Genomic DNA, 22217 nt, shown 5'->3' with positions numbered 1-22217 from the left:
AATTGAATTGAATTGTATGTATCTATTTGTGTATGTATAGTATCAGTCTGTGTATGTATCTGTCTGCTGGGGACTAATGCTAATAAACCACGCACTTTTCAGATGAAGTAGAAGCTTTAATAAAATTTGTGGTGCACATTCTTTAAAGAAAGCAGTACCGAACAACATACAACAAAACAAAGTAGAAAAATAAGTCCATATACTGTCAAACTAGAACACCTATAGTATATTCTAACAATAAGATTCTTACATTCACAAAATGCTGCATAACGCATGGAGCTTTTTCACATAAAAATACTTGCAATGCATGAATAAAAGGTATCCATGGTCACAAAAAAGTGCAGCCACACGTTAGAACCGAAGAACAGTTTAATTGTTAAAACCAACACTTGGCACACGTGGCCTTATTCCGGCAATTTAAATATAAGCAAACAGTATAGGATAAAACCAATCACATAAAAAGACTGATTTGAAATCCAAAAGGTCTCTCTTTCTCTTTGTTCTGAAGATCAATGTCTTTGACATGATCTGATCAATTTCAATAAAATATAAAAATATATAATTGACAGCTTTATTACGACAAGTAAACTGTTCAGGTTCTGTAAGTGAGGCTGGTTCACAAGTCGTCTCGATTCTCCCATGCACCATGTGAGTGATGATGTGCTGGATTATCATTTTTACAAAGAAAGAGTGCAAAAAACAAAAATAAAATAACAAAAATAAACTCAGGTCTGTACAACTCCCATCAGACCTCATCAAAACAGCTGAAGTTCTCATTTCAGGGATGTGATACCTTACAGTCACTAACAATGTGTGGAGCTATAACAACAGCTATAATAAGAAAACATGATAACAAAATGGAATTTTATTCCATAAACACAGTTTAATCACAGGAAGCTGCAGGCTTATCAGAAGGGTGGGTCTGTTTTTGCGAATTGTCCGAGCTACCATTTTGGGCTGGTTTTGTTTTCTTGGTTGATCATTTCAAGGAAAAAAATTACATCTTTACATTCACCAGTGACAAAAGGCACAGCTCAATTGCTCAACTGCTCAAGTTGAGCAATTGCCACAAGTGATTGAAAATAAAATCACTTATTTAGTTTAAAATCAAGAAAAAACAGACATGAAATCCTTGCACGAGCCCACATGGGATTTGCAGGAGCATGAAAGGAACATCAGAGGCACTTCATGGGTCATTTACACCATCCCTCAGTTGTTTCTTTGACATTACAACATACTGTTAAAAACAGTACATGGAAACACATTTTTTGTGAAGATCCCATGAACAATAAGCACAGCCACCCTTATTTTTTTAGCTTATTTTTTTAAAACACGTATATAAACTACAGCACAAACTGTTTGCTCATGCTTTAAACATTAAGAGCATCACTCATATTTTCTTGTAGCCTACATAATGTAGACTTTATAGTCTGCTCTTGAAAATAAATAGTCTATATCAGTATCACTTTGAATCACTCCAATACAGCTTATATTATATGATTGTGATGTGTTTTGGATGAACCGATAAGCTACTGAAATATCTTCACTTAAACAGTTCCTGAATATACACTTTTAGAAGTTGGCTACTTCTTGCCTGCTGTGGCAGTAATGACACATGTATAGGATTACTGCACACTAAATTAACATTCAGTCACTTTCTGACCCATAATGCAATTAATTGGCAGATGATGCTACTCATATTGGGGGATTTAGGTTTATGGTTTTTGAGTTGTAAAAACTTTGGTCCCATTAACTTCATTTGGGTGTGATGTAACTACTGGGGCTTTGATCCATTTTGATTTTGCGAAGGAAAAAAAAGAAAAAAAAGATTAGATAATTTTGTATATCAGAAATATGTTTTCTCTTCTTTCTTTCTCATTAAACATGACACGACCGCTCAGATGTATCTTGTGACTTCGGGGGGCCTGATTAGTTGTACCATTAAACAACTGGTGTAATGGTACAACAAAACTGAAATCAAGTTTCAGTTGACATCAAGGTAAGTAAATAATGACATAATTTTTATTTGAAGTGATCCATACCTTTAAAATCAGGGCCAATTTAGCCCAGATGGGTTAAAGGTGTGATAGTCTGTCTTTGGGGTAGAATAAAAGATTCACATTTGGGATTCTCCGGTGATCTGCCCACTCCGAGAACCCTAAATGAACACAATTAGCACAAGTTCAGAAACAATGTAAGCCAACATACTGTATGTAATATGTCTGCAGCGGTGGAAGAAGTATGACTTTACTTAAGCAAAATGCTTGATACTTAAAGTATCAAGTATTCATGTTGTAGTTGGTCAAGGTGGAGCAAATTTTAACTAACCAATACAAACTAATCTCTAGCAATGCATCATTTATAAAATGATCATATATTTTGTATGTAAAAGTTGAATCTGAAATGTAACATGTAATTGTGAGTGAGGTCAGTTTATGCTTACTTGTGACTGACTGCTTGAGGGGTTGGTACTGCTGAGGTCTGAGAATCCCTTCTTCTGTGGTGTGCAGATACAGGAGAGGAAATGGGCATACTCATCTCTCACCTGCAGAGGGCAGCAGAACATCAGGAAAAAACCTTATTTCAATGCAATCTAATGTCTTAGTGGTTACACTTGCTCTTGTAGTTCTGTACTTTTGTGTTAATCTCTCTCTTAGCCTCAAGCATAGAGACCCAGCTACACACACACACACACACACACACACACACACACACACACACACACACACACAGCTACTGTATCCTACCTGTTTAGACAGAAGGCAGTGCATGATGAAGATCAGCGTTCCCTGCAGGCTGTTGAGAATAGTGAAACTATATGCTACTGCTATGGGGCTGCCTTGAAACAGGAAGGCCCCAAACACCCACATCAGACCCAATATGCACATCTGGGCGATAGCTGTCACTGTGAAAGCTCTGTAGGGGAAAAGGGAGGATGGGGGGTGGAGGGGTCAAAGAAAAGGACAACAGATAGAGAATGAAAGGAAAGATTAACATGAGCCCAAACACATAGATGACTCAGTTATGACTGCAGTATCTGGAAAACCCCTGAAGAGTGGAAAGGAAGAGAAAAATGACATGGGTACTCAACAAAGCAGCTACAGAACAGACACATGTTCTCATCAATTTACTGTCTATTGAAAGCTGGTGGAAGAAGAAAAGCCAAAGGCAACTGATAAAATATTAGCTTAAAGGAAAGAATCCTTGCAGAGAAACACTATTTTTAAAGGAGTTTCTGGCAGTGTACTCTGCATGGGCCCTTTGTTGTATTTGGTGATGTATCCTTCTTATTCTCATGAATAAGTAGAGATAAAATGTGTAAATCTGTACTCTTGTAAACCGAGAGTACAGATCAATGGAGTTTTGATTTCAGTAGACTCACCAACTTTACCAACAATTCATCAATCAGACAAAGAGAAATCCATCTGAAATGGGGATGGGATACAAGTATTTCCACTGACAGAAACAACAGAAACCGTTTTTCTTAACTGAAAAGCTGCTCCCTTGATTTTAGTTATATATGAGTTCACATTCCCAATTCCCTGGACTTAATTAAACGTTAGTGATTGATGAACCAGTGTATCCAAGAATGGATTTTTTTGCATTAAAGCTAAGATGTGTTGTGCAGCTGCACGTTTTTATACAGTGTTGTCTACAAATGCACTGAGTGGAGTAAAAAATGAGCATGTATAGATGGAGTTGGGGGGGAAAGTCCCTCAGTAGCACCCCATTAGAGAATAGAGTCGGTACTGTGAAAACATTCTCTACATTTTTCCCTCACAAAACTTTCCCATTCTTTCCATTCATGCATTTTTCAATTCCCAAAGCTGCCCCATTTGACCAACATGCGTATTAACTCTGTGCTTGCATTCGCAGTAGACTAGGTAAGGGTCACATTACTTCACACATTACGACAGCATGAGAAGACTCACAAAAAGCCAAAAGCAAACAAATACACAGACTGACTTAATTTTGTGTAGTTTGGAGAGGTCTGGGTTGAGGCTGGTGAACTTCTGGGCGAGCTTCCAGACGGTGATGATGAAAAAGAAGACGTTGAGGATGATGATGAAGCACACAGGGCCGAAGAAACTCCAGATGAGGCCGTCTTTCAGGGACAGCCAGCAGCTAGTTAGGTGGAAGGAAACACATGCATGACAGGGTTTACCTTACGTCAGCGAGATAGATCAGGTCTGTGTAATCCACTGATGTAAACACACACACATACTGCCACACTTACTGCTGGTTAGTGCCGTATCCCTTTGGTCTAATGATGCCAGATATAATGACGATAACAAGGGGTGTCCCATAACCAGTGACGAATAAGTAGAGGGGCCGAATGTTGGCATTGAACACCAGGACCACCATACGGTACAGCTGAACCCCTTCTAACAGCATCCAGGTAAACACTGCCAAGAAGAAGAAATGGAGCATCGCTGCAACAAACCTGCAGCCGCCCTGTAATGTAATATGAAGAAAGAAAAGATCAGAGTGGAAGGAACAGAGGAATGAAATGTTTCTTTGCAACTGCATTTACAGCAGTAATCTGATAAAGACAATGCTTTAAATAAAGAAATGTCCTCGCAATTAGATTACAGTCAGATTCATTAAATTAAGACCAGTGGTGGAAGCAGTAGTTAGTATAATATTATTGCGTACGTTTGACCAACAATTTAATATTGTACAGGCTGAGCTGGTGCTAAATTTAACTAATTCATGTACTGTTGGATGGTTGACTCTGTAAAAATGAATCATAAATTGACTATATGTTTTGTATGTGAAATCCTAATCTGCAAAGTAATTCCTGGAGTAACTATAGCTGTCAAATAAATGTACTTGAGCAAAAACTACAACGTGTGCCTCTGAAATGTAGTGGAGTACATGTATAAAGTTGCATAAAATAGAAATACTCAAGTAAAGTACAAGTTCCACAAAACTGTACTAGTTACTTTCCACCACTGATTAAGACACGGGTATTACAATTTTGGTTCACTTAGGAATGCTCTCTACTACTAGTAAGTACAAACATGGTTCCTATTTGGGAATTTTGTGATTTTCCGCTCCACTGTAAGCCTTCTCAAGTGTACTGTATGTGAAAAACTCTTGAATCATAGTTTTTTTTAATCCTTTTTGCCTCAAGATAACCCCTGTAAAATGGCAGGAAGATGGGTTTGAGGTTCAGTATTGCAGGGATATTAACGTGAAGAGCGCTTCTTCAGTTATTAACTGAGCTCCGATTTGTAGCCTGTGAACAGGAAGATGAGTGGAATAGTTCAACCCATTGTAAACATTTTAATCAAATTACTTTCTTAATAAAGATTAGGTCAACAGTCAGATTATTGCACTCCATGTAACTGAAGTCACTATTTGCTTGCACAGACATACCACAGGTTCCGTTTGTGAAATGCCAGCCAGAAAGATGAGGTCAGCCATGAAGAGGCAGATACAGAGGTGCAGGTGGATGGTGGTGCGGGTCCCTTGTATGGAGCGGCAGAACTTGAATGTCAGGATGGACAGTATAAGACACAGCAGGGAGAAGGTCAGCCCTATCTTGGTCACCAGCAGGAGCCCGAAGGTGTGCTAGTAGAGAAGACAGGTCAGGTCCCGAGGTGTTTAATTGGAGTTATTAGTTAGGTTATTATTTACAACATAATGTGTGTTTACACTGACATATAAAGTAGGTGAGTGAGGAAGAGAGGGAAAGAGAGAAGTTTATTGTCCATCATACTTTGCTTGGTAAAGCACACTTTTAAAGAATGATAATCTCTTTGTATTTAAGGCAGCAATAACTAATCTTTTGGTCACTTGGGAGCAGTGTAAACAAGTTGCAAACACAACATTGATATTACATTATAAAGTTGATAAAGCAAACTTGTTAGCAAACAGTCACCTATTTACACATCAAGCAGATATGGAGCAACATCAGCATTCATTTGGAGTTTCTGGCCACCTGTTGAATGTAAGTCCAATATTTACTCTCCTCTTTGGTCTCCATCAACTCCTGAGGGAAATATCTGGCTCTTTAACTGCTAAATGCTCCACTATGCTCACCAGCTAGTCGCTAATTTTGTCTGCCATTTGTTGTTGGGCAGGTAGATCATTTATCAGAGCTACTTCGCTAAAACAGCTGCCTGCAGCAGCAGCTAGATAGTTGATTCAGAATAACGCTGTCATTGTTGTTGCTCAAGCTAACAGGAGCTAAGTGGCTAAATCTGGTAGCAGTTATTGAGCTTGCTAGCTTAAGAGATGCAGGGGGTACTACATGATGTTGTTGGTTCATATATATATTTTACACATGTTATTCATATGATTGTTCATTTCATAATGCCTTTTTTGATTTATTTAATAGTGAACATTTTGGGGTTCCATACAGGAGAATCTGCCACTAGGCCAAAATGATTTTACTTGTTACCAGTGAGAAACTGTTTGGTTCATTGAATGTCAAGATTTAAAAGCAATTTTCTTAGTGGGGTTTTACACTATTTTAAAGAAAAAGTACCAATATTAGTTCAACACTAAATGCTTTGTTAAGATCGACATTTTATTTAGATTTTTATGGTGTGTGCGTGTGTGTGTGTCTGCTTCTTACCTCTATAGGGTAGAGTGCCATTAACACAGCAAAGCTGCTCAGATGTTCACATGTACACACAGTGTGTGTGGCATTGGAGTGCTGTTGATAGCAACCATCTGTGGACCAGGCCCCTTTCTCACTCCAGTACGCACAGATGTAGCTCACCTCAGGGGACTCCTCTGTGTCCTATGCACAAAACAAAACCTTTATGTCATAAGCAAGCTGTATGTGTCATTTACATCTTCATATTCCAGTACTCCTGTACTGTTTTGACTATAATGATCGAAAGAAGTAACACACTGGTAGAAGTAGGACCACACTGGAAAGACTGTGGGACATGTACCTGTAGATGTCTGAGGGTGATGTTGACAGGACAGCTCAAGCTCTGAGTGGATGGGTTGGAAACCAGAACAGACACAACTCTAGAGAAGATCTGAAAGGAGGGATTCACACCATCTTTTTCAAGTCCTGTCAGGTCCTCAAAGTAATGGTTAACAGAGCTCTCAAGGTTCTTGTAGCTCAACAATGCAGCCAGAGCAAAACCTGTAAAAGACAATAGTAAGAATCATGATAATAGCTGATATACATGAAAATTGTGACTTATTTGTCATAAGAGAAGAGAAGTTTACCAGGGTATGTTCCCGTCCCAGCTGCTGTTGTCCAGTCAGTGTCGAGGCTTGCATTCTCATTGGTCAGATGGATTGATCCGGTGGGTCGAGTCTTTCCCCTCTGCACTGCAATCTCTGTTTCTGTTTGAACAGATAACTCATTTCAAATGACACACTTACACACTACATTAGCTTTCCCACTTTTATTTAACTGTGCATATATCATTGTCCATGGAAAAGGCCTGTAAGCGTATACATTTTCAAATACAGTATGCAGACCACGGCTGAGCTTATGGACACTGTTACCTGTCTCAGTCGTCTCTATCTTGGTGAGTTTGTCTTTGAGCTGTGGACCAATGAACATAATGGCGTTCTCCACCATACTAAGCAATCCGCTCACATCTTTACTGCTGTCCAGGTGACCAGGGGACAGGACGGCCTCTGTCGCTGTGAAAAGTTTCTGTCCAAGTTGCAGGACACAAGATGGGGGAATTGAGAACACTGTATGTGTTTGCACGTGTAAGAATGTGTGTTTGTGTTTTGTATCTGCTGCTCTGACCTCCAGTAGCGCCTCTCCATCAGCCGTCCCTTCACTAGCGGCACTTGGGTCAGACAGAGCCAAACAGCTGTTTCTCATCAGGAACAAAATGTCTGCCAGGCCTCTGAGCGACTGAGAGACAGAGGCAGAGAATAATGAGACTATTCAGATTACCCTATACTAAAGTTCATGTATACTAAACCCTACAGGGCCGCAGGGTGTTCTAGTAAATGAAGGAAATGAGCTGAGATGTTCTTTAACAGGACACTGGACCCTGGGCTGTGTAAAGGGACAAGCGCAAGAATAAATCCTTTATAAGAGCTTAATACATTTTATTTATTTCTGATTGTTGCAGTATGTATCATTATGCTAATAATTTAGTATCTAAGCATGCATCTTACCGGTGCAGGCCCGCTGTCGCCATTGAAGCTGTCACATTCAAGCTCTAGATAGAACGGAGCAAAACATCAGACTATCGTCTCACCACAGTTTCATACTTCACTACAGTATGCATTGAAAGCAGAGGAGTGTGATAAAATCTACATTGCAAAGCAGCAGCACTGAACAGAAACTGATTCTCATTAATGTAAGAGACATACACCACTGGATCATCTGGAATCAGATGAGTCAACCCAGAAAGAAGAGTAAAGTCAGGGCACGCACTCACCGCAAAGAAACTGGGGCCACACCACAAAACATAAGATTCAGTAGACAAACAGTGGTGCATTTTGAAGGGGCAATGGATGATGTATTGTCATTTCCCAGCAACAACTGATGTGTGTGTGTGTGTGTGTGTGTGTGTGTGTGTGCAATGTGTAAATGTGTGGATAACTGCAGCTACTACAGTGACACGTGTGTTGGGAAGCTTATTCAAGAAGGGTGTGAAAAAGTAGAGGCATAATGTGAGGAATAAGAGGAAATGAAAGCCATGAAATGCATATTTAATATGAAGTAAGAGATGGTGATGGACAGGAATTGTGAATGCACACACTCACCTGAGCATGGGGACCTTTGGTTGCCATAATTAGTGTATCCTTTTGGACACTTGCACCAGTAACTCCCATTAACGTTTTTACAAGTCCCTTTAACTCCACAGAGGTCTTCGTTTTTAATTTCAGCTTCGCTGCATTCATTTATGTCTGTGTAAGAAGAGGGAACAAGACATAAGTAATCATTGACATTCCTCAAGGCCAATGGTTTCAGTGACACCAGTCTGAAACAAATCTGAATATAGCAGGTATTGCAAATGGAACAAACATCCCTGCAATGTAACCAGGGGCACGGCCGTGTGAGTCTTTCATTGTTGGCAAAAGGATCTTAGAGACAATTCTGAACTTTCCCGGCAACCAGTGTTGTGAGATGTTTACTTGCCATTTAAAGTTAGTTAAAAGCTGCAATTTGAAATAGCAGGAGGCAGGAGATGGCTTTGTGGTTTAGGTCAGAGTACAGGGAGTTATAATAGTTGAATCGTGATGAAACAAAAGCATGTACGACCTTTTCAAGATCAGCTCAGGACAGGCTTTTTGACTCTATCATAATTTGTTTTATTTGAATGTGAGACATGTGCTCATATCCCTGTAAAAATACCAGGGGTGTTGTCAGAGTAGTTGTTTCTATTCTTCATTGGGCAGCTCCGGGATTTCTCAATCGTTGACATTATCACTACAATCTCTCGGCTGTTCAGCTTAAAGTAACATTTGTGAAAAGAAGTAACACATCCTCCTCATCTTACAAATGAAAAGTTGAAATTATCAGCAAGAAATGCACCAATACTCTCAGCAGTTGTGTGAAATATGAAAAACAGCTCAAGAGGGAAGTTCAAACCCTGCTTACTTTCACACCTCCACTCATCTGGCCAACCAATACGTGCTGTGGGTGCACTTGTTAGGTTGGCTCTTTTAAAAAGTTACACAAATTGTCAAAAGCAGCCCCCACCAATTCCCAATTTGGTGGAGACGATCTAACAAGCACACCAGAGTTTTCAGGACAGTGTGGGTGTGTACAGACCATACTTGATTGACATCTCCCTCACTCTCCTGTTCTTTTTGTCCCACCTGTTTGGGCGGGTCAACTTTCACCTTTATGATTCTGTTGAGTATACTGTTTCTTGATCCTGAGCAGCAAAATCACTGCATAGCACCAATCAACTCCAAACCTCAAATGTGTTGACATAGAAAAGTAGACACGACTCACCTATGCAGCCTCCAGAGCTACTGCTGGCAGTGGTGTACCCAGAATTGCAGGTGCAGCTGTAGTTCCCAATCAGGTTAGAACAATGAGCATTGTGACCACAGATATTGGAATCATTGTGGCACTCGTTGAAATCTGCCAGAAGAACAAGTGAAGATGGGTAAGACAGGTTGAACACGAGAAAGACACTGGTCACACACACACACACTCACCTTGACACTGTCCATTTACCACTGTGAAGTTAACTTTCCCATGAATGTTTGTGAACCCAGAGCGGCACTGACAGTAGAAGCTGCCGTTCGTGTTGAAGCACTCTGCGTGTTCCCCACATCCCTCTACGGTTTCTTGGCACTCATCCACATCTGTAGATTTGGATATAAATACATAAAGCAAAGACAATACAATTATAGTGATAAATCTCACAGATCAATATATAATCCAACATGTTTATACTGTGACAGTGTCTTACACTCGTCAGTAAATAGTAAACTTGTCATTTTAATTTTAAGCAATCTTCCTTTTTAGAGCTTTTTCTTTTAGCTCCTCTGTCCACCATAATGCTGAGCTTACAGCACTAATCTCAAGGCGCTTGAAATTGTGGTAATCTAAGAATTTAAACCTCTTCTACTGTTATTTTCATTCAAATCCACTCTGGATATGAGCGGTGCTTAAATGCTTAAAATGGAAAAACGAAGTGGAATGTCATCTAAAAAAGGTTACTTTTCCTGGTCAACTCCATTAAGAGGTATTGCATAAGGGGAACACCACTTCTTCCTGAGAGTAGGAGCCACAATACAGCATTGGTGGACAGAAGCAAGACAGTGGAGAGGGATGATTCAAATTAGAGGTCATAGCAGATTATTACCAACACAGTGATTGTCTATTTGCTCGAAGCCCAGGTCACACAGAGAGAAACATTTCCACAGCATACACAATAAGCCTGTGGGGAAAGAGAGAGAGGCCACTTAGTTTCAATTCACAGTTAAGGCAAAATCTTACACAACAAAGCACAGCAAGCACACCTGTGCATTTTGTCCTTTTTTAAGCTTTATTCAGCCAGTCAGGTCCTTAAGGGAAATTTTTGCCCAGAAAGGGCATTTGAACAGCTCAAGTCACCCTTGAGTTGGCTCCAAGAGCCACTTTACTGGTGATGGTGCAACATTTGAGCAAAAATTAAACCTTAAGTGTAACCATGTGCACATTAGTGGTGCCTTAATTTCATTTTTGCACCTGTCCCTTAGAGCCACATTTAACAAAATGTCCTGAGACTGAAAAGTTGAGAATTACATGCAGTTTTGCTGCCAAGCTATTACACAATTTCTAGTAATGATACTTTTAATTTACATGTCAAAAGGTACCTCCAGTGTTCTTCTTTTCTTAAGGATCCTTGCAATTGAGGAAGCAGCTGCAGTCTGCTTGGATTCACAGTAATGGTGACCCAGAGTCATGGCAAAATAAAAGTAACAAAACATCAACAGAAACTTCTCAAACAACTCCTACAACACATTCCAGTTGTCCATCGATCCTCCCTGTGTTCGGTTTGTCACAAACTCTCATAGTTTCTCTAGCTCAGTACATCACCTCAGCATAGCAGTATTGTCTCCTCATAACTCCTAAACTCCACTGGAAGTAGGATATTTAATGATTTATTGGCAAAGTGACAATTATTTGGAGCATAATGAACATATGGATCAACAGCGAAGATATGGATTATGTTGTAGGAGTGGTTTGACTGTAAGATTATGTGGACTTTATTATTATCCACGTTAGCAGCATGGCTCAAGGGATGACAATTAGTCAGTCTGTGGGAAAGTCAGTCGGTCCAACACTTTGGTCCAGACTGAATTATCTCCGCAGCTATTGGATGATGTCAAGAAATTTTGTACAGTGGATGAAGCCTAATGGCTTTGGTGATCCCCTGACTTTTTGAGTGAAATGTCTGAATTTTGGTAAAGACATTTTTGTTCCTCTCAGAATGAATTGTAATAACTCTGGTGATCCCTTAAATTTTCATTTAGCATGATCATCAGGTCTAAATTTCAGTTTGTCCAATACTTTGGTTTATGGCGAAAATCCTGCAAAACTAAAGGCATTCCCATCTGCCTCAGCTGTACCCTGTTTTTAGTGCTAATTAGCAAATATTAGCATGCTAAAATGCTAAAGTAAGATGGTGAACCTGCTAAACATCTGCATGTTAGTATTGTCATTGTGAGCATGTTAGCTTGTAGACTTTAGCTTTTAACTAAAAACACTGCTCTGCCTAGCACACAGAGACTCTAACATGGCTGTAGACTCTTGGCTGACTTCATTTGCCATCCTTCAGTAGAGTATTTTCATTAACTTGTTGGGTTTAACAAGACAGTGTTCAGGTAAGCTTGTGTGTGTATTTGTGGTGTGTCCATCTGGGTAACATGCATACATGACTCATGGTGTCTTTCTCTTTCTCTTGTGTATTGCAACTGTCTTCCATTGTTCATCTGAGAACAAGGACATATTTTACAAAAAGCGCAGCTTCTTGTCTACTTAAATCATCCCTTAACACAGCTAGTAAGTAAGCCTAAAGTGGCAATCTTGAATATTGATTGTTAAGTCACTATTTATCACCAAATGATTTAACACAGTGGTGGTTGAGCCTATGGCCCACTGATGAAATTATATTAAAGTCCTTGCATTTACAGTATTACAAACTAGGTGTCTGTGGCGACAGAACCGGAAAAAAATGTTGCATTTTGTTACTGCTAATGCAAACCGAACATTTCCTACTGCTGCAGCTTCACATTAAAAGCATTTCACTGGCGAAACACGAGTTGACTTTTACACAGGAAAGGCAATGTGTTTGTCAGTAAGCCTGAAACTGACCGCTATCTTTCATCAAAAATGTTCAGCATTTTTTGACAGAGGATCAGTTTGAAATATTGCAGGGAATAATGGAACAACAAGGAGCAGCCACAGTGAGCTGCAGGCGACAACTTCTCAGCGAGGTAACCAACTCAGAATTCTGTGACCTGTAGTATTAAACCACATTTGCTGTTAACACCAGTAACTAGGTGTCACAAAATCAACCAGGATTTTAACCTTTGATTAGATTAGATTTGATTTGATTAGATTCAACTGTATTATGTATATCATTCCACATGTACAAGTACAAGGCAACGAAATGCAGTTTAGGTCTAACCAGAAGCGCAATAAGCAAGTGCAGGATATAAAGTGTGTGCATAAATGCAGGATAGAGCAGTATTATGAAAATATTTTACAAGTGGTACTATGGACATTATATACAGATGGCATTACTAAAAACAGAAGTACACTGATGGATATGTACAATAATGAATTGGACTGGGCAGAACAGCAGTGCAATGAATATAAAGTCTTTGTTTCCACGGTTTTGTTGAATTACATATGTGCATGATTAATTTCAGTGTGATTATTTTATTCCTCCTGCTAAACTCCACCAATGACTCCACTCCCTGCCTGTCGCATTACCCACACAGGACAACAGACACATGTAAGTCACATTTTTTGCACTAATGAGTCACTGGTAAGGCAGAAAACAGCGCCCCCTTCACATGGTTTAAGTAAAAAATTATCCCAAATCCCTCTCCTTCTGTGTTTCCCTCCCTTTATTACAATGAGCCCTCTGTTGTTCTCTGATGATACTGGAGCACCCACAATAACACCACTTTAGGAAAACCAGGCAGAGTATGACAGTGACATTGAGTGTGAGAGACAGTGTAACTGAGTCTAACTTTTTGACTAAATAACTGCGGACAGAAACAAAGCCTGAAAATATACAAAGTGTGACTTTGTGCTCAGCTCGCAGCTGACTTTCATTCACTAGTAAGCACAGTGATGAATGAGAATAGTTGTCTTGCGCATAAACTGCCCTCTCGTCTATGTCTGTATGTCTCTTCTGTCTCACATTTCATTGTAAGCTGTATAGTGCATTTTTTGTCTGTCTGTCTCTCGTCAATTACATTTGGGCCTGATAGAAAGTTGAAGTTCTAAACATAGCCTAGACATCACCCTCATTGACTTGTTTCCTTTTTGCGTGTTATTTCACAGATGCATATGTGAGGCAAAAGTGTGCATGGATATTAAAGCAACTGCAACTGCCCCATTTTAATCTGATCAACAGTCACATGTTTCATTTCAACACCTATTTCAAAATTAAGGGAAGGTTTGCTTCTTCTGACTTTTGAAAAGACAGAACTGAAAAAAAGAATTGCTCAATATACAAAATTACAATGAAGATTTTATTGACTACCAATAAAACAAACCGTGGAGGGGCTCCAGTTTGTGTTCGACATCCTACTAGCATATGAACAGACTTAGGCATAGATCACGAGCAGCTATTCTGGCTTTTCTGTAGTCTAAAAAAATCTTTGGACCCAGTACTGTTTTTAGGGTCATAAATCATGGAATAGCTCCTCTGAAGGAAAAACATGAATAGTGTCTGATATTGTGTTCCCTCAAAAACACTCAAACTTGAATGACATTTTTCGAGTTAAAGGTCCAGTGTGTAACATTTAGTAGGGGCTATTGGCAGAAATGGAATATAATATTTATAAGTATGTTTTCATTAGTGTATAATCTGAAAATGAGAATCGTTGTGTTTTCATTACCTTAAAATAAGCCCTTTATATCTACAGAGGGAGCGGGTCCCTTCCACAAAGGTCACCATGTTGCACTAACATGTTTCTACAGTAGCCCAGAATGGACAAACCAATCACTGCCTTTAGATAGGGCTGTTCACATTTTTCGCGAGTTTCGCGGTCACTGTAGTTTCTCCTACACTTTTGGAAGGGGTGGGTGAGGTGAGCGGTATTCAAATGGTTGCAATTTGCAATTTCACCGCTAGATGCCACTAAATCACCACTACACTACATACGGGACCTTTAAGTACTGACCTATTTTTGACTTTTGATCATGTAATTTTAATTATCAATTCTCAAACTGGGCTTTCTATAGTTCCATAGCCAATTAAAAACTGGTTAAATGACAGTTCACCCCAAAATCAAAAATACATATTTTTCCTCTTACCTGTAGTGCTATTTATCCATCTAGATTGTTTTGGTGTGAGTTGCCAAGTTTTGGAGATATCGGCCGAAGAGATGTCTGCCTTTTTTTAATATAATGGGACTATATGGCACTCAGCTTGTGGTGCTCAAAGCGCCAAAAAAAATTAATTTTCTCAACAGCAATGTCTCCAGAAATCATGACCCAGTTACTCAAGATAATCCACAGATTTGTTGTGAGCAGAGGCATAGTAGTGAGTGGGACTGACTACCCAGGGCCCCAATGGGGGGAGGAACCTCGAAAAGCCTGGAATGAAAAGTTTGTTTTTGTTTGCAATATTTTATTTCTAAGTAATTAGTGTTATAACTAAATTGGCTGAATAAATCGGTTGAGAGACTAAACTTTGTTTTAAAAAAAATAGTAGAGGCTCTCTGATGCCCCACTCACCCCCTACTAATGGCGCAAAAGGGTTTAGTCCATCCCTGGGATTCATCTCTAAACACAGCTAATTGAGTTGAGTGAATGCTGATTCTGGAGGCAATTTGCACTATAAATCGTATCTTTCCCCAAGAAATCGGCATACCAAAAAAGAAAAGGAAGAAAGGAAAGAGAAAGAAAGCAAACTGAAGGGAAATAAATAAATAATAAATTAATCAGTATCATAAAGTAATCAGCATCATAGCTACAATGTCATATGACATTATATCTATCAACATTACCAAAGCTTAACATCATGAAACACATGGCCCTCGTTTCAGAAACAGCCACTGAGAGTGGAGCAGCAGCAGGTGAGAGAGGTACCGAGGACGTGAGACAAGGTGAGCTCATGAAGTAGCTACTAACAGTTATTAGCTTAAAAAAATCGTTTGACATTGAGGTGTTGTGGACCTCGCAGTAAAGACAGTTCAAGCTAGCATGACATGTTTGGTATCAACAGATTCATTGCAATCTCAAGAGTCATATGATACCACTGGCTTAAAAATGGCCTGCAACAGCCACTGCAAGATCATATTATCCTAAGCATACCTAACTAGTTAAGTTTTTTTCAGCTTTCTAAAATTTTCATTATTTTGCTTTTAGGCCTACATGCTTTTGAACCACTACACTGTGGGCTTGGATACTAAGATAGATTAAATGTACATACTGCAATGTATAGGCTAGCACTTATTGGAAAGCTGATTCTTTTTATCTTCTTGTTTCTGCAAATAAAACATGACTCTAGTTATGTCTTGTTCAGTTGTCTTTCATTATGTAGTATAGTACGCATTTTCTCAATGTAGGGGACTGCTCATGTATAGGGCCCAGAATTGAGCTAGACCCCTTCGTGTAGGAACTATTTTCTTTAAATCCAAAAATATATATTATGCAATACTATAAACCTGCATTACTTGATTTTTTTTTCTTGACCGCGTAGGGCCAGCGCAACAAGCTGTAAACACAAGATTGATAAATTACCACTTTATAAAGTTGTTTTGGCTAACATGTTAGCAAACGGTTGCATATTTACACATCCAGCAGAAACAACAACATTAGCATTCATTTGGAGTCATTTTTCAAGCAATTTGACAGTGCAGTATTCACTCTCCTATTAGCTCAGTTTTGGGTCTCCACCAACTTCTGAGGGAAATATTTGATTCTTAAACTGCAAAATGTTCCACTATATTCACAAGCTAGTCACTAACTTTGTCTTTGTGCCATTTGTTAAGTATACAATGGGTTTATCAGAGAATTGTCACTGAAAGCTGCTTGCTACTACAGGAAACAATGCTGATAGTGGTTAAAACCAAAACCATAACATTGTGGGCCAGAAAACCAGAACAATGAGCTTTTTTTTTAATTTCAGAGCAAACAAATATAAAATGCTTCTGAAATCCATTACCTATCCTAGTTTTAGTGACTGTTGAAGTGTTTTTATATTGAGTACTTCTGCTTTTGCAAACACGAACCAACAGTGTGACAAGGAAACACGTTTGGAAGAAGTTAGGAAACCAAAGTTCTATATGATCATTAAATAAAATAAACCAATAAATAAACAGATTACTGAGATAGATTTTGTATTGACATACATTTTTCATGTATTTTGTTTTACATTATTATACATATTGTCATTTTCATATCAGATTCCAAGAAACAATATACGTCTACAGTTTATAAAGGATATATGATATTACCTGTACTATAGTGTTATCAATCTATAATGTTGTGGATATGACATGTATATGTCCACATAGTTTGCATATGTGTGTTAATACTAACAGGGTCAACATATAGTATAATGTATGAAATCTATACAAAGATGGAATAAAAAACACTTTTTGTGCACAAAGATACACACTGTAGTCCACATTTTACTGGTGTAACCATGTTATAAATATTTGCTATGGTGGTGAGCTTCTGAAATCTGCCTGAGATAGATGTAAAAACAACAAATATCAACAGGTTTGTCGATCACGCAAACAAGGCGTTTAGACCTGGCTCTGGGTGTATTTTACTCTGACAGCCTGAGGAGTTGCTCTAACTGACCTGGTAAGTCCTGCAGCCTCTGACCTCTGTCCACACATCACAGCAGCAAACACAACTGGGTGGCTGCACAGTGTTCATTGTCTGACAGCGTTAAATGTCTCCCCTTCTACTATCAAATTCACAAGTTGTGACCACTGGTAATAGTTGCCATATTAGTGGTTGAGCTTATTTAAAAGAGAGGAGTAATATACTGATATATAATATACTAATAAAGAAATAAAATGCACATATTTTTCAAAATGCCACATACTAATAAAATGGCTGTTTCTAAACTTCTGTACTTTTTGTTTCACATCCTCACATCCACCCAGTCGCAAACACAAACACACACATTGTGCTCTCATTGATAGACTTACCAAGAATAAGTAGCTCCTTCCCAGACCCCATGTCAAAGGAAAACCAATAATCCCACACAGTTGTTGACTTTATCAGAGCTATGAATCAGTTGTATATCTGCTTGATGTCCTGTAATAAAAGTTTAGATCCTGTCACAAAGTTCAAGAAGGAGTTCAGTATTTTTCAGACTTCTCTTGAGTCCAAGGTCCATAAAATCCACAAAGTATGAGTATGAGTATAACAAAAAGTTAACATTAAAAAGATGAATCCTTTCTGTCGAGGATAATTCTATGTGTGGCAGGAAAAATTACAGTGAATCTTCACCAGCTTTCTTCCTCTCTCAGATTTAGACTCTCAGTCTTAGCACTCTTCGCTCTCCCCTTGATTCCACACCCACCTCTCTCTCTCTCTCTCTCTCTCTCTCTCTCTCTCTCTCTCTCTCTGTCCCATTCACTTAGGCTGTGTGTGGACTTGTCTCACTCACGTCAGTCTTTTCTTGCTCTTTTCTTTCACTCCATATCTTTCCATGTGAACACATTTCTCACACTGGCACCGTATCACATTGCTTACACAAACCCGCCCTCTGTCTACTCCGTCTTTCACATTTCCCTTTACGCTCCAGTGGGCTCTATTTCAGGAGCTATTCACAACAGTCTCATGAGAGACAGAAAAAGAGGGGGGGGGGGGAACAGAGACCGAAGAGAGGGCGATGACTAACACTCAGACTGCAACAGCTGCTGCCGTAGACTACTTGAGTTTTGCCAGTAAATAATCTTATATCCGTTCCCATTCTCCCAAACTCCTACTTTCTATCTCCTCCTACTTTTCCTCTTTTCCCCCTAAATGTTCAGCCCTTCACCCAATTCCAGTGACAAACCTTCTGTGTGTTCTCAACCCCTCAACCTCCCAGACAGCAAGAAAACAGACTGGAGTCTGATACAGGATTACCTCTATTAAAGTGAAATCAGGGTGGTAACATTATACCATTAAAAGGAACTCTATAATCTAATGACATAAAGCTCTGCGCTAAAACAATCCACATTCATTGAAATATTTTCTGTCACTACAATGAGATAAGATTTCACGATGACTCAACAAATAAGCCATTCAAGGAAGCTTAATAACACTAGACACTTTGGTTAGAGTAATTAGTTACTTTGGTTTGGTGAGTGCTGGGTGAGTCATAACTATAAAGACACAAAAACAAATCCACAATTGCAGCAGCTTTCACTGTTACGCCCCATCTCCCTCAGTTACTGTTGCTACAACTGTCAGGCACCAATGCAGTTTACAGCGTTAACAGTGGCAGGTTTATCACATGAAATTCGTAGTATTTTTCAATCACTGGGACAAAACAGACTACTCATTTCTTGTTTGCGACTGTCGCTTTTTCCGGCTGAAATGAAACTCTTGCTGGCAGATTTTATCAGCTGTAGCTAGCTAGCTAAGTAAGCTAACATTAGCGCCATGAGTTGGTTGAAAATGCTGTATGCAGCTGACTTTTTAATGTTTATGACTCATTTTAAAACCGAAATCTTGTAAAGGAATGCCATAATGACCACATACATGATGTCATGTTACACTGAGGCTGAGTCTGCATGTCCAAGGTAAAAAAGTCAGCATCCTGACTAGTTGCTGATCCACGTAAAAGGAATGTAATCCTAAATAAAGAAACAGGATCGGACATGTATTGCAGTGTGGAGCCAGTTAGTCCTAGTAGCCTAGGTCTAACATAACTAAGTTTGGGTGCTTAGCTTACATACTACGTATTTTCAAACTGTATGTTTTTACGTTTCACATTGCAAAAGATGATGTGACCACTCTTCTTCCATGTTGCCATGTTGCCAACATGTGAACTTCACCCTTCACCACGTAGTGAACTACAAGAAGTGGTACAGCAGTCAAGTTCTGCAACATGTGACTTAATTCCTACTAAGTTGTTCAAAAAAAATTTCAGCTGTTTGGTAGATGATGTCCTTGAGATTGTTAATGCCTACTCTCTGGAATCTTCCCCACATGTCTCACACATGCTATTATAACATCACATTTGTGAGAACTAGAGACCAATCTCAAACCTTCCATTTCTTGAAAAGGTTGTTTACCAACAATTACATATGTATCTGTCATATAACAATTTGTCTGACATTTACCAGTCTGGTTTTGGAGTTAACTACAGTACAGAAAGTGCAGGGCAGAGTTGTTAATGATCTTAAAATTATCTTAGACAACCATAAAGTTTCTGTTCTGGTACTTCTTGACCTCAGTGCAGCCTTCGATACTGTTGACCAAATAATTCTTCTGCAGCACCCTGAACGCTGTTTAGGCCTTAGAGGTTCTGTACTGGCTTTCATCTTATCTTTCTGGAAAATCTTTCTCTGTGTCTATTGGCAACTTTGAATCAGATAAAGTTGGCACTCCATACGGAGTCCCTCAGGGGTCAATTCTTGGTCCACTGCTGTTTAATTTGTATATGCTCCCACTTGGTGCCATCATTCAGCAACACAACATTTCATATCACTCATATGTTGACGACACACAATTATACATATCTGTTTTGCCAACTACCTTAGCCCAGTGAATGACCTCATCCAATGCATTGCTGATATCAAATATTGGATGATGGCCAAAAGCTTTTTACAGCTAAATGAGGACAAAACAGAGATTCTTTTAGTAGGTCCCAAGGATTTGAGGCACCAGATTCACTCTTTGTCAGATTCACTTTCCCCTGTCAGTAAAACCTTGTGAGCATGCCAAAAACTTGGGTGTGATTTGAGATGCTGATCTAAACTTCCAGAAACACATATCTAATATATCCAAGACTGCCTTTTATCATCTTATAAATATATCTAAAGGTATGCTTCCTGTCACAGTCAGACTCTGAAAAGCTGGTTCATGCTTTTATTTCCAGTAGATTAGATTACTGTAATGCACTTTTTGCTGGACTGACAAAGCAGGTGTTAAATAAACTCCAGCCAGACAGCCAGAGTATTAACTAAAACCAAAAGGTTTGAACACATCACTCCTATTTTAACTTCTCTTCACTGGCTCCCAGTAAAACAAAGAATTGATTTTAAAATATTTAAGTATCGCTTTTACTACAGCTCAATGCACACATCTACATGTGGAGAAATCCCAAAGCTTGACAGGCCTACCATGCGTAGCTATGGTTGCTAAACTATGATTGAACAATTGCTGTGGGGCATGGGGGTTTAGCAAACAGCTAGTTGAATTTTGCTCTACTTCTGATGGAAGAAGACACAAAAACAAAGATTTCAAAACACAGCAACTGTGAAGGAGAGGACAGAAACTCAGGTGGGAGGGGGCAAAAGTGAAAGATGGTGTGTGAGTATACTAGGCAACAGAATGAGAGGAGAGTGGTTAGAGTGGAGTAAGAACATATTAACACAGTTAACATACATGTAGGAGATTCAGATCATACATATTCCAGATTTGAGATAATCTTAGTTGTCATGGTTGCCATACAGCATACAAAAACAACTTCTACCACATATCTTTTATTTATGTCAAACTCTTAAGCATATGACACAGATGGCAGGTGTAGATCATTTTAAATTATCTATGTTGCATGCGGTGATGTGTGGAAAGGAAGCAACTGGTCAGCAACTCCTCTGCTTCTGGTGAGAAAAACATACACAATTGCACAATACACTGTGGCTGTTGCACACAACAACATAACAAGCTGGTTGTCCCAGCCTTTCTCAGCTCGCTCACAGTGAGAGAAAAGCCAGCTCATATGACCTCTTTTCCTCCCTTCAGTCTCTCATTGCCTCTCTCTGTCTTGGTTTTCTTAAGCATCATCTTGACTCTGTCATCTTTTTTCATCATATTGGAGCAGACAGAGGACCAGACATATGGAGACAAATGAGCAAACACATGGAGACAGACAAACCACCCGCACATGTAGGCAGGAAGAGGATGAGAGAATGCAAGTTCATGTCCCCTCAGCATCTCTAGTAAACAAAAGGCTAAATAAAAGCAGATGCATCTTGCTAGCAAAGCGTTAGTGTGTGTGTGCATGTGTTGGGGGGTGTACATGTCGATCTGTCCTTGTTTGTTTATGTCTGTGTCTCAGCGGGTGTCAGACTGTGAAAAGCAACAGCAACTTTATCTGTAACTGTACAATCATACAGAACAGTGTTTCCATATGGAAAGATCTGTCAGTGTGTGTGTGTGCGTGTGTGTGTGTGTGTGTATCCGCTCATGTTGGCAGCCAGTGAACATTAATGGATGTTTGTCCATTGTGACCATCAGTCATCCAAAAGGAGAAACTGTATGGGGGAAAATGTAATCTGTCAGAGGAAGAACGTGATTTATACTGTGTTATTTAATGTTATTTAAAGGGACAATTCACCCCAAAATCAAAAATACATATTTTTCCTCTTACTTGTAGTGCTATGCTATGTGTATTTTTGATTTT

At 39.2% G+C, this 22217-nt stretch overlaps 1 protein-coding gene across 1 annotated transcript; it reads right to left on the bottom strand.

Annotated features, from left to right (window-relative positions):
• Positions 1-95: 95 nt before the first annotated feature.
• On the bottom strand, positions 96-18301 carry LOC122873495 (adhesion G protein-coupled receptor E2). Its single transcript, XM_044190246.1, has 17 exons — positions 17800-18301; positions 10770-10844; positions 10117-10266; positions 9908-10039; positions 8710-8853; positions 8116-8159; positions 7736-7846; positions 7483-7636; positions 7198-7317; positions 6912-7111; positions 6587-6754; positions 5383-5577; positions 4238-4455; positions 3967-4125; positions 2748-2916; positions 2444-2545; positions 96-2158 (listed from the first exon to the last, which is right to left on the bottom strand). The coding sequence occupies exons 1-17, from the start codon at positions 17828-17830 to the stop codon at positions 2117-2119; spliced, it is 2214 nt and encodes a 737-aa protein (XP_044046181.1). The 5' UTR covers positions 17831-18301; the 3' UTR covers positions 96-2116.
• Between the last annotated feature and the right edge of the window lie 3916 nt (positions 18302-22217).

The sequence above is a fragment of the Siniperca chuatsi genome, linkage group LG3 (genome assembly GCF_020085105.1).
Source record: "Siniperca chuatsi isolate FFG_IHB_CAS linkage group LG3, ASM2008510v1, whole genome shotgun sequence".
Lineage (NCBI taxonomy): Eukaryota > Metazoa > Chordata > Actinopteri > Centrarchiformes > Sinipercidae > Siniperca > Siniperca chuatsi.
Note: the sequence above shows the minus strand (reverse complement) of the source record. Positions and strands in the feature narration are given on the sequence as shown.

Bases quoted from the DNA above. Each gene is read 5' to 3' on its own strand.
- LOC122873495 (XM_044190246.1), bottom strand. From the start codon at position 17,830: ATGGGGTCTGGGAAGGAGCTACTTATTCTTG. The intron at 6,755-6,911 runs GTACATGTCCCA...TTTTGTGCATAG, and splicing joins TCACCCTCAGACATCTACAG to GACACAGAGGAGTCCCCTGA. The intron at 2,917-3,966 runs GTCAGTCTGTGT...TTTCCCCTACAG, and splicing joins TCCAAACTACACAAAATTAA to AGCTTTCACAGTGACAGCTA.